Below are 14,160 nucleotides of genomic sequence, written 5' to 3'. Positions count from 1 at the left end.
ACAAAACTAAATAATGATCAATCTACTTAAGATACAAGCGGGTTAAACACGTAACATCACTTCGTTACGTAATCGGCTAAATGGCTACATGACTGAACATAGCGAAACGAAATAGTTATCGTAGCCGCTAATTGTTATTACTAAAACATTTTACTGAAGTTAACCGTTGTTACGCCTGTTTCCTTAACAGTAACCGCTTCAAGTTAGTTTTAACTGCATTTCACACTAATTAGCTTAGTTGTAATGATTATTTTACTCGGGTATAGTAATCGTCGTTGTTAGTTCGTTTTGAGTTTTGAGATTATATACGTTTTATGGTAAAAATCAAATAGAACATAGATGTCCCACTGCTGGGCTAAATAATCCTCTTAATGAAACTCGCTCCATACGGGCTGGGGATACAGTTGTAGTAGGTTTTAATCCGATACACGTGAGTTTCATCACGATCTTTCCCTTCACCACCGCGCATGAGATGAAATAAGGTGTTAGAGCTTTGTGCAAGGTAGGTACTCGTCGGGTAGGTACCACCCACTCATCATATATTCTAAAACAAAACATCAGTACTTGGTATTGTTGTGTTCCGGTTTGAAGAGTGAGTGAGCCAGTGTAATTACAGGCACAAGGGACATAACATCCCCGATTGCCAGGGCTGAAACCTTCAATTGGGCTTTATAAGCTGTTATTTTCTTGGATGGTATTTGTGAGGAATTGCATATTTGGTATTTTTTTAATAAGACCAAATTTTTACAGATCAAATTATCTCGAGACCCCACACTTAAGTCATGTGATGTAAAGGGTATTTGAACACTAAAAATTTACGAATTATTGATTTTTTTTTCTGTAACTTTAAATAAAAAAATATTAACACAAAGGATATACAATATAACAAAATTGCCCCAAAGTGGCCCCGCACTTGGCAAGCCTGTCCTGCGGGTACCAACTACCAGTTACAATTTCGCAGCTGTAAACGGTCGCCCAAACTATATCCTATCCCTATATCTAATGCTTTGACTAGACTTAAGCAATTACAATAACATTTCTTTACATAAAATGCAGTAATATATAAAAAAATATAATAATATGTAACGCTTAAACAAAAACACATAAATTAATAATAAAATTTGTTTAAATAACAAGAAATATAAGTTTTATTTGCAGTGAATATATGTAGGTGCTAATTTGTTGAAAATGTAATTTTAAAAATATAAATAAAGAAGTATAATATGGGGACCAATAATTCTACTAACAAATTGTCACTTTATCGCAATCGAATCGAAGCGTAATCGTTGCAGTTTATCCGTTTTCCTACTCTTAAATTCAATTATCGACTATTTGTATAATAATGAACAATTAATTGTTACAATAAATTAAAAAAATATCAGTTTGATTGCGATTCGAATAAATATAGAATAATCAAAGTTATAAGAATTCGTTATAGATTAGTAGAATTCCTGATTCTGGCCACGACAGTCATCCTCAACGAAGAACTGCCAACGCAGGAGATACACAAACGTTTGGATAAATTTGGCAATGTTTCACACACCCGTGCCTTGGAAAGCACGTAAAGCCGTTGATTTTGTGCCTGAATTATTTCTATTCGTGCCGGGATTGCATTGGGTTATGGGAGTAAGGGAGTAGAGAGTTCACTTGTGTTTTCGTACAAACACTAATTAAATTGTGCACTATAATAAATCCTACGAGCTGAAATCGATTGAGATTCTTCATGACGTTTGAAGTCTTTTCATAAAAACACACAAATACCAACAATCCCACAAATGTTTATTTTTAATTTATTTAAATATGTAAATACACCACTGATTGTAAGTGATCACCACCATTAGACAGACTTGACACTGTAAGAAATGTTTCCAATCCCCTTTATCGTCAATGCGCCTTCAAATTCGGGAACTAGGATGTTTTGTCTTTTAGATAGAAAAATACTAAATACTGCTGTTTTGCGGTAGAATATGTTATGATGGCTACTTACACGGGTTCGCTCAAAACCCTACCACGAAGTAGTCAAGTAAATCATTTCTTTTAGTATATTCAATGTTTTATAGTGACAATTGTGTAGTTGGAGTAGGAAGGATTGGTACAAAGTGCGGACAATAATCCTCATAACTCGAAGGACTTAAATTATTAGACTTAATAAATTTAATTTCCACGTAGTTTTATAGCTTGGTACAAACTAAAAGGAAATCTAGACCAATGTAATATAATGTTTATTTTCTATATTATTATTTTTGGTATTAGTAATATATAAATGACATTCATTTTTATGAGTCAAGTCTTCTTACCCGAAAATAACCTTACCCGACCTTAAAATCAGACATTTCAGTGTGAAAGAAAAACAATTTATCTCAAAGACTAAAATCATATGTATTAAAAAGAGACGAATATATGTTTCATGAAGTTGCCTTTAAAATGATCCATTTTCTCTTGTAAGATAAATTTTATAAGTGATTGTTATGTTTCTGACTTGCGGCACACAACTTACGTGACCAGTTCGCCGTCACGTAGCGACATTATCAGCAAGTTAGTTAATCAAGTTACTAGTGTCGTAGCTACTGGCCGGACAAATACTAGATTCTAGTTAATGTCTTCGTAAAACATGAACTATCTCCGTGACTTTATTTGTTAAATGTAGAAATAAAGTTTTTTTTATATAAGAGTGGGCAAACGAGCAGGAGGACGCTCATGGACAGCTGCAACAGCCGAGGGCTTGCAGGTGCGTTGTCGGCCTTTAAGGAATGAGTACGCTCTTTTCTTGAAGTTTTCTATATCATATTGGTTTGGGAAAATCACATTTTAGGCTCAGAAGTTATTATATCCATGAAGTGATCAAGACGGTTTCTATACGAAGAATAAATTATATAAGGTATAATATATAGGTAACTAGTTCTGCCCGCGGAATCAACCGTGTGAGGGGGGGGGGGGCATGTTAGATAATCTATGTCCTGTCAACGTGCGTGCATAAGTTCATGATGATCGGTTTAGTAGTTAACACATAAAAGCTTAACAAACAAATAAACAAAGAAACTCACTTTCACGTTTATAATATCAGTAAGGACAACTAATTATGGCAACATCAAACATTAAATAAATACCGCATTGCCAAAAATCTAACAAACATGTTAAAAATGTATGCCAGTGTCACTTGTAATGATGTTAGGGTTCTAATGATACCCTAACATCTGTTTAGGCTTTAAAATGAAACAAAGAAACATACATACATGGACCCTGAAAACAATACAACAGGTTTCCGTTTCGCTAAAATCACCCTTCCTTGGCCAAGGTGTTTGCTTTTATAATAAAATTTCTCAAATACTATAATAAGCTATTTTTTTTTTTTTTTTTATATTCGCCGGGAGGGCAAATGACTCTACTCCACCTGATGGTAAGTGGTAGTAGAGTCCAATCGCGACGACGGCCAGTACAGACGGAAAAAACGTTCTGCACTAGCCGCCTTCGCCTTGCCGGCCCGCAAGATGCCTCTTCACGCCTCGTTTGAAGGAACCCGGGTTGTAAGAGGAGGGGAACACGTGAGCTGGTAAGGAATTCCATTTTTTGGAAGTGCGACAAAGAAAGGAGTTGCCAAATTTCTTTGTTCGTGATGGAATTGATGTCACAGTTAGGCGGTGACATCGAGAACCAGCTCGCGTGGACTTAAGAAGGAAGGGGGAAGCAGGAATTAGAGAGAATAATTCCTCAGAGCACTCGCCGTGATACAGTCGATAGAAAGCGCTCAGTGCTGCTATCTCACGACGCAATTGTAAAGGTTCAAGGGTGTTTGTGACCTTTACATCGCCAATAATGCGTACGGCACGTCGCTGCAACCGGGCCAAGGCCTCAAGTAGGTACTTAGCGGAGCCATCCCAAAGGTGCGAGCAATATTCCACGCAAGACCGTACCTGTGTTTTGTACAGCAGGCACAGTTGTTGTGGCGTGAAAAAGCGCCGCACCTTGTTCAGAACTCCGAGTTTCCGTGAAGCTGTTTTTATAACAGCCTCGATGTAATCCCTTGGACTAAGGTCGCAGCGAACGTCAATCCCCAGCATGGCGATTTTGCTTTGCATCACCAGCGGAGTACCACAGAGGGAGGGAAGAGGGGAAAATGTTTACTTTTTCGCCGTGAGAGCGCATACCTGTGTTTTCTTGGCATTAAACTCAACAAGATTATCAGAGCCCCATTTGGCGATGAGCTCTAACGTCCTATCGAGTTCAATGACAAGATCCTTCCGCCTCTCCTCAATTTCCGCTCGCCCAGCCACTGCGCGTCCGTGATATCCACCATGCACTGTACTATCGTCTGCATAGCAATGTATGTTTCCAAGAGAGAGCATATCATTGATATGCAAAAGAAAGAGTGTGGGAGATAGCACAGATCCCTGGGGGACCCCAGCATTCACTACATAGAATTGTGAAGCGCAACCATCAACTAAAACATGAAGGCTACGCTTGTGTAGGAAGCTGGCAATCCAGGTGCATAGCTGAGCAGGCAGACCATATGCCGGCAGCTTGGAGAGAAGACTTCTGTGCCAGACCCTGTCGAAAGCCTTGGAGATATCGAGGCTGACAACCAACGATTCTCCATGCTTGTCGATAGCTTCACCCCAGAGGTGCGTTACGTACGCTAGAAGATCACCTGTGGACCGTTTTGGTCGAAACCCGTATTGACGATCATTAATTAAAGAGTGATCTTCTAGGTAATGGATCAGTTGGTTGTTAAAATCCGTTCCATCACCTTACAAAGTACTGAGGTGATAGCTATTGGCCGATAATTTGCCGGGTCAGACCGATCCCCTTTTTTGGGAACCGCTTGCACATTAGCTCTTCTCCAAGCCTCCGGCACACTTCCCGAAGAGAGAGGAAGTTGGAACAGGCGCGTTAACACAGGAGACAGCTCCGCTGCGCACTTCTTCAGCACTATGGCTGGTATTCCATCGGGACCGCTAGCTTTCCGTACATCAAGTGATTGCAGCTCCGCACGCACATCACGTTGCCTGATTTTAATGTCAGGCATCGTATGGCCACATGCAGGTATTGTAGGTGGTAGTGCACTACAATCATCGATGACGGAATTGTCGGCAAAGAGTTTAGCCAGGAGATCAGCTTGCTCTTGCGGACTGTGAGCTAGCGATCCGTCCGGATTTCTGAGCGGTGGCAGCGAAGGTTGGCAGAAATTGTTTTGCACAGACTTGGTCAGACGCCAGAAGCTACGGGACCCCTAGGATGCGAAACAAGGTCATGACCAATCTGTACAATGCGCTGTGCATCCGCTCTCGTGTATGCCTTTCTACAGGACATGGAATTTTTATTATAGTTTGCTTTCAGTGAGTCAATGTTAGATGCCCCGCTAATGCAGCCGTTGATCCACTTGCGATATGCCGCCTGCTTAGATGATACAGCATCGGCACATTCACGAGTGAACCAACGGTTACGCGTACTCCTACTGACGAGATCTGAGCTAGGAATGTAGTATTCCATTCCCAGCATGATCTCGCCAGCAACAGCAGCGGCACTAGCTGTCGGGTCATTCCCACTGAAGCAACGTTCCTTCCAAGGGACCGACGCATAGTAATCGCGCATACCGTCCCAATCCGCCGACTTATAGTGCCAAACGCGACGTTTGCATACCGCTAGTGGCGGCAGCTTGGCCTGTGGCACTCTGGTAGAAATAAGGCTGTGATCCGAAGAGCCAAGAGGAGCCTGAACAGTAACCTGATATTCCACCGGGTGAGAAGTCAGCAGAAGGTCCAGTAGAGAAGGTGCTTGCCCATCAATCTCTGGGATCCTGGTGGGCTGATCAACCAGTTGGGTCAAGTCATGTGTGAGAGCAAAAGCATGAGCAGTCCTTCCAGCATGGTCAGTTTTGAGGGATTTCAACCAGGATTCGTGGTGAGCATTAAAATCCCCCAAAAACACCAATTCCGCGTTAGGAAATTGCTCTTGCGCAGCATCTGCCACCCGACTAAGATGGTCAAATAATCGGCTTGTCTCCAAGTCACCATTGTGGGATCTGTAGAGGCACACGTAGACTCGGCTCTGACGAACCAGGTCCACACGTACCACCAACATGGAGGAGGAGGGGTCCTCCAAGCAGCGCAGTCGGTGACAGCAAACATCCGTCCTGACGAACAAGCATACTCCGGCTTTCGCTTTGAAGGATTCTTCAAGCGTGTAGCCGGGATAATTAAGGTAGCTGGTATCGGCAGGACGGAGTATTTGTGTCTCCGTGAGAAACAACATTGCTGGCCGTGCTGTCTCGAGATGGTGGTGGACAGCGTTGAGATTAGTGCCTCCTCTCATTTTTTGAAGAGAAAGTTTTAAGCTTATTCCACCGCGCTGCTCCAATACGGTAAGTGGAATACACATGTGACACATGAATTTTTTATCAAGTATCAGTAAGTTCTTTCAATAAGTATAAGTTTCTACATTTAACACGTACCCGTAACCACAATATTTTCTATTGTGCTTCGTTTTCTATGATATTCTTTTGTCTACTAAACTGTCTTTTGTTCTACGTTGAAAAACAAAAGACAGCAAAACTAAATAGCCCCAGAAACTATTAGCTCCTTATTATAGATTCTGTGTGATTAAATATAAATACGTACGTGTAGGAAAGAAATAAACTACCTTCTAACTGTAGGTACATGTACGACCGACGACATAATATGTTTACCAATATTGACTGCCACGTTGGTCTAGTGGCTGAATATAATGCCGCAGATCCCGAGGTCTTGAGGTCAAAAAACACTCCCGTGTACACTGTGCCCGTGCTTCGAAAAGCACTTAAACCCGTTGGTCCTGCAGGCGATTTCTTTTCGCGTTGTATTGCCGTCATATCTATTTAATAATTTTAAATTATATAAAAATAAATTTTTCTTCATTAGAAAAAATACATAACAACTTTAAATGTATCGATGTTACACCGAGGCACAACGTCAGTTATATTATAAATCCTTTAACAGAGTCTAGTCTATAATTACTCGTACAGACGGTAGAATGGACGAAACCCGTGTAAATATTTTAAAAGCATTAGGCAAGTCGGTAAAATCGTAATACAGGACTACGAAACAGAATAACTTCACTCGTTTTTTTAAACATGTTTTGTTGTATTTGTATAATGTGTAAAAAGTTTTTATTTTTATAGATATACTACTAGTTTCCGCCCGTGGATTTGTCTGCATGTTTGGGTGATTTGGGTTGTGTTAAGTAAGATATGTCCTTTTCTGTAACCTTGGCAACGCGTATGTAAAATTTTAGGGTTTTAGGTTGCGTAGTTAAGACTTGAAAGTGTAACAACAAACTCACTTTTAAGTTTATAATATTAGTAAGGATGCCATTGAAAATAAGTGTACACAAACACAAATCAAATCGAAAAATATATTATATTATATTATTATTTGAAATGAAAAACTGGCAAGTAACTTCAATAAAAATGACTGATCAGCCACATCTATCATTCGCTAGGGAGACTAGCCAACTGGACAGGATATAATATAGTGCCCAAGTATGTGCGCAAGCACAAGTGGTCTCTGTTTCCTTAATCTTCGATGGGATGACAAAATAATGTAATAAAATAATCCAAAGTATACACGAGGAACGGGAATGTTAACACGTGCAATTCCAGGTTTCGGGCTGCTACTGATTTATATTTCGATGATAACCCAATAGTTTTTTTTATTAAGGCGACCCGAGGTCTGCTGCTAGCCCCCGAGGCATAAGAATTCTTTATAAATGTTATACGTACTGAACTTACCAATAATAATAAAAACCCAATAACGTTTTATGGCCCAACATGGGAATTGAACCAAGGAACTCCGGGTCTGCGGCCTTATATCTAGCCAATAGACCAACGAGGCAGTCACAGAACTTACTATAGTAATACACACTAAAGCTTTTACCTATAATCCTTGAAATTAAATTGAAATATCTCTGATGGATCCGCTCGACTTCCGTAATCATTCATTGAGAGTTTAGCCTTAATGACAAAATCTGTAGTTTCTGTCTATTCTTTATATATTTGGAAGGTGATAAATTTCGTGAAATATCAAAAAATCCTTTCACAGTAAAAGAAATATAAATAAAATTATTATCTCAGATTTACTTCTTCGTCACTGTAACTGTGTAAGTATAGGCATACTTTTCTTAATAATTAAGTTCAGTAACTTAAGAAAACGCACCAGCTTATGATTATGTATATTAATAATAACATAATTTTCGTATAACTTTACTACCTACACTTGCTCAGGTTCTTTAAGATACAAACTCTATACAAACTGTAAGTTCCAACTTTCAAAAGTCATTATTATAAGCCATATGTAAAGCTACGAGTGCTACGAATCCGTAGACGTGCTACAAAATAGCTACGAGCTCAACGACAAAGTTCGTATGTGCAAATATGAAAACTGCCAACAATAAAGTTTGTTTTCAAAACAACGAAATTATTGTATTATTTTGTTTATAAAAGTGATAATGAGAAACATATATTCATACTGACATTCGGAACTTACTTTATCCGTACGAACATTGTTTCGACATCCGTTTGACGATTTCATGTGGAGATATAAAATATCGTGCAATGTTTTGTATATTATAGTTTTATAAAACACAATTAAATTAACTATTACAATCATTATTTATTAAACTAGGCTCTTATAATCACTTTTTATCGTCATTTTACAGGATTATAAAAAAAAAATTTAAAACGTCACCGAGCATGAGATGTATGATAAACAAAATTAATTGTTATTATTATTGATTCATATTAAAAGAAAAATATATAATTAAAATACACAACGGTTTACAAAATAAGCAATTTGTATAAAGTTCCAGTAAATTGCAAACATGAGAGAACAAGTTAATTCCACCAGTTGGCAGTACATTGACAATATATATACAAATGACAATATATATAATATGGCTTTATGCTCTCAACTTTGTGAATATTTATGGAAAAGATCACTCGAAAATTATTTAGTTACCACCAGGAACTTGTTTGTGTTATTTTGAAGGAAACGTTTTTCTGCTTATAATTCTGAAATACAACGCGGTTAATATAACTTGGTTTTATTTAGGTTCACTTTAATATAGATTAGTTTTTTTTATATAATATATTAGGTATGGGCCACTGCCCATTTGCCCTCCCGCCAACCATCAAGTGTGATTGTAAGTGGTCACCAACGCCAATAAACATTGGCATTGTAAGAAATGTAAACTATCGCTTACATCGCCAATGCGCCATCAGCCTTGGAAACTAAAATGTTATGTCCCTTGTGCCTGTAATAAAATGAAGTGAGCCAATAACTCACTCATCCTTCAAACCGGAACACAGCAATACTAAGTAATGCTGTTTTACGGTAGAATATCTGATGAGTGGGGTGGTACTTACTTAGACGAGCTTGCACAAAGCCCAACCACCAGTGACTAATTAGTGGTTAGAACTTATAAATTTTAATCGAAGATAGCTGGCTCAAACCAGTTCAAACAAACTATAAACTACAACCAATGTGACAAAATATTAAAATCATACAAGATGAATTATAATACACATAACGAAAACTTTTGTATAATTTAAAATTAAAGTTGATCTCAAGACCTTCTGAAGGTTGTTTACGCTCAGAAGTATGAAACCACGAGACAAGGCTAGTGTGTGGTCCACTATAAAGTAATGATTTTCGAAATTATGTGATTATGGATATAATGATAATTGGTTACTAAATAAAAGGCCCCAGTTTTATGTAAAAGATACTGGTAACTCAACATAATCGCAAAGAAAACAGGAAACGATATAAACCCTAACTTAATAAAGAAAATGATAAAAATAAAATAACACCCAACCGTAAAATACACAAATATTTTTCCGGTAAATACCGTCTATTTAATCCTGGCATTTGATAACAAGTATAAATAACTAATAGCAATCACACGTAATAGACACGCCATTTGGATCTCATTCCACATTCTATTAGTTTTACAACGAACGCCTGTTTATGTTTGCGTGTAAAATAGCTCTTAACACTTTAATATAATGTTCATTTTCGTGTAACACGAAACTATTTACAAATACTGCATGACATTTAGAATAAGGGTTGTCGAATATCGTGTAATAATTTCCGGGATTTTATAGACTGCTTATTAAATTTGTTTTGATTTCTAATATATTTTTGAAGCATGATCTTCAGGTCTATGTGGTATGTTTCTGACACATAAAAGTTTCTACTGTAACACATTTGAATTTTTGGAAAACTTGTCGTGGGGTAGCTTTTCGAATTTTAATCATTATATTGATAGTTATTACTGATACTCGTATTAATTATCTGTCTCCTAAATATAAAATGTCATAGATTTTCTTTTTTTTTGAGTTCTTTGGAGTCCATATTATTTTATTACTGTGAACTAGAGGCACCGAATGTTCAAGTCAATGCCCTCTACGGGAAATGATGTATAATTCCGGATATTTCTCGTACCTACAACCCTACAACAATGATCGATGTTCAGCGTAAATTATTCAAGGCATTAACCGCTTTATTGTTCAAGTAATACCGCCAGTATTTGTGTACCCATATTTGATTGACATAACCGGTGTTCTTGGTATACGGTTATTAACTGGCCGGTAAACACGACGTATGAGCTATTTCATGTGTTCAAATGTGTGCATTACCAAGAGATCTTCGAGATCATAATTTAGTTCTTTTCATTAAAATTAGCATAATATTGTCGCACAAAATAATACAGTGGTTATTATATAAATATAACTTACACAACTTAAAAAGAAAGAGATAATTCGTTGATGTTACAAAATTCGTTAATAATGTGGAATTATTATATTCTTTGATTTAACTTTAGCCTTTCTGAAATCTTAAGCAGAACCTCTCTCCAGCAGTTGGACGTATTCGGACTGTTTTCTTTCTTAAGAATATTAATCATTTTAATTATTGTTATTTATCCCAACACGCCAAATTCCTATAATTTTATATTTAAATAAATGTAATGTATGGCCATTGGTATAAGGAAAAGCTACCAAATTTTGACCACTTATTATTAATGTATTCCTCTAGTAAGACTTTCTGATATTTTTTGAGCTAATTTCGCTAATTTCTGAGTTGAATTAAATTATTTCCATTTTGGCGAACTGCCAAATAACATGATAAATCTACCTTAAGTACTGGAGCGGGACACCGTCTGGAAGAATTTTGCGAAAAAGTTCTATAAAGTCAATTAAATTGCAATAAAGATCAGAATTATGTCACTTTAATTCTTCATGGATTTTATAAGAAGCAGACAGATAGGCGACAAATGAAAACAAAAAATAAAATACTTTTCCATGTTTCGGAAAGTACAATTAAAAATGTGAAATTTTATGATATGACCTATGTTTTACGTGTAAATATATACCGGGCAGACTCACTATACTAATGGCCACCTGTCTGAATTTCGGTTACATTGGTCATCTCTCAAAGATCGCGCTATATATTTACGACGAATAACTGTTTTCTCTCTGACGTACGAAAGCGTAAAGCTTAGCGTGCAGCATAAGCGTTCAACTTCTTAGCTTAGCCGTACTGTTAGTTAAGCCGCGAAATAAGCTCTGTATCTATTCAATGAACTCATCGATCCAGGTGAACTTGTGGTCTACTTTAACGTCGGGATGGAATGATTGATGGATTTATAGTAACCATATTATAAAACAAACTGAACACTCAGTACTGATGAAAAACATATGAAAATGGGTATCAGTTGCTAAGGAATTATCTACAGGCAGGATATCATACATCAAGTTATGTATTTACTCTTTTGTTTTATAAAATGGTCAATAATAAAAAAACTTTTTAAAAAGAGAAGGGATACTATGTGTTCAAAAGTTGTATTGTCATCAGCAGTAGATGAATTTGTCTTAAAATTTTATTACGAAATTTGATCGATACATACTAACAAACAACGCTAAGTAAAAGCTTTTAGAATTTTATGATGCAATATCCCACCTTTGAAATATATTCGTTCGTATTGATAAATATGGCTCAGTGTCTTTACATAATCGCAAAAGACGCTAATGAAAATATTTTTTTTATAAACAATACCACAAAACAATTAATAAATGCTTTACACACACGTTGGAAAATACAACCTCATTTTATTAACATTTATAAATTTGAAAATGTTACATTTTAGTCTAGAAATTTCCTTTTACATAATTAGCTGTTTTTGGAACGAGATAATTAAGGTTTATTTTAAAATATAAACATTTAATTTTCAACTGAAAAGTAAACATTTACATAATTTATCAAATCATTTTATTTACTTTCCAGAAATATAAATTTATTAAAAGCCGAATATTATGATTCAAACCACATGATAATTGTACACACACACTAACTTTGTATTATAAAAAGACCGCCTTCAGCTAAAACATTTATGACAAAACGTGAGGTAAAATGTGATAGGTAAAAATGTTCGGTCATAACGTGTTGGACTACGGTTTTAATATAAAGATAACATTGTTTAAAGCTGGTTAATGTTTTAAGTACATATTTACTCACGTACATATCACTCAGTCTTTGTATATACTTTGTACATAATTTAGGTATTTAAGGTAAGTAAAACAGACTGACAAAAGCCTTCTCGCGATTGATAAGATTTGTAGCTTATTCCAGGATTGCTTCAGGATGGCTTTTGCTAAATAAATAAGTGTTTTTTATTAAACTTGGGCATTCACAATGTTATGGTTATGGTTTGAATAAGACATGTAGTAGTATATTAAAAAAATGTTTTTTTTTTTACAAAAAATATCTATAGTTTTATAAATTAATTTAGGAATAGATTAAGTACAAAGTGGTGCAAGGCAGTCACTATGTCATGGTCCACTCTGTGCATTGTCGGTAAGGACTCTTCATAGTATTTGCTGGTTATTACGAATGGAAGAAATAATGCAATATGTATATATCGCTCCCGGTTATCTGGTTAGCAGAGAGTTGAGTGGCCCGTGTGAGCGACCTTATGGTACCTCCCTTCAGGGGAGTAGGTGGGGAAGGAAGTCTCACCAGCGGACCGGTTCGACTGCACTTTTCCTTGTATTGGCCGTCCAAAAAATGCCCTCGGGCTATGAAATCTAAAACTCTTCTAAAACTATAATGGTCTCTTTTTTGGAAACAAAACTTTTTATAAAAACAGTTTTAAATGTCAGATGTTTATTATATTATATGTTTTATATAATGTTCCGTATATTTTAATGGTATGGCTTCAAAGATCAAAGTTGCCATTACAATAGTATTCACGCAGTTAAATTTAAAGTCAGTATGAATAATAAACAATGGGTATTATAATATGTGATGATGTGACCTTTGCTGGCCTCAGTGACCATTTTCAAAGGAGACTTGCCATGTATGAGCTCCGATTTACGTATCAGCCTGCAGATATAGTATTTATTGTATAGTGAACTGTCAAGTCAATTCAAGCGTACTGTAATTTAGCGCCTAATTAAAATATATAGCAATGCATTTGTATGCATATTTTGCTAATATTTTTAGAATGGGTGCGTTGTATTCATGTCAATTTGGCTCTGTAATATTTAAGTTTTATTATTTAAAAAATTTAATAGTTTTAAAAATCATATTAAATCATGTGTTTAAAAAATTATGACTTACCTGTCCATCATATCTCCTTCAGGTCGGTTAATCGCTGCGTCTTTAGAGGCTGAATAGACGTAGACTCTTGTGTCAGCTTTGTACCATTTTATACTGTGCATCTCCCCACATGACTTGCCATCTATACGGCATCTTAAGCGAGCAGTATTCCCTGCCAGTGCAGATGCATGATCTGTAAACAAAAATTACAAGTTAATACTAGTTAGGATATTTAAAATTTAAATCTGCGGCTTCCGTGCCACGGAAGTGTCAACACTTTCATGTGAGTTGCACAAAAATTCTCGACAGACAACCCAATAACTTTTTATTAGTCTTAGAGTGTGCAGCCTTTTAAGCGAGCCACTAGATCAGCGAGCCAATTATAATATTTATATAATTATTATGATTGACAAACGAGGGCATAACATGCTTAAGCTGAGTATTGTTCGTTTAAGTTCGTAAAAGTCATATTTTTCTGTACAAGATATACATAGAAGATAAAAGAGCTTGTAGTTGGTACTGATTATTTGTTTAT

General features: G+C 36.4%; 1 protein-coding gene across 4 annotated transcripts in view; it reads right to left on the bottom strand.

Annotated features, from left to right (window-relative positions):
- The window catches only part of LOC126778426 (hemicentin-1), a 448,643-nt gene that overhangs the window by 177,377 nt on the left and 257,106 nt on the right, over positions 1-14,160 (bottom strand). For all 4 annotated transcript variants that reach the window (XR_007670140.1, XM_050501936.1, XM_050501937.1 and 1 more), the window contains exon 3: positions 13,647-13,818. Coding sequence is in view for 3 of the 4 variants with exons in the window: in XM_050501936.1 (XP_050357893.1) it covers positions 13,647-13,818 (172 nt within the window). In the remaining variant the exon portion in view is untranslated. The remainder of the gene's footprint in view (positions 1-13,646; positions 13,819-14,160) is intronic.

The sequence above is a fragment of the Nymphalis io genome, chromosome 26 (genome assembly GCF_905147045.1).
Source record: "Nymphalis io chromosome 26, ilAglIoxx1.1, whole genome shotgun sequence".
Classification (NCBI taxonomy): Eukaryota; Metazoa; Arthropoda; class Insecta; order Lepidoptera; family Nymphalidae; genus Nymphalis; species Nymphalis io.
The sequence above is the reverse complement of the archived record's forward strand: the minus strand, read 5'-3'. Positions and strand labels throughout refer to the sequence as shown.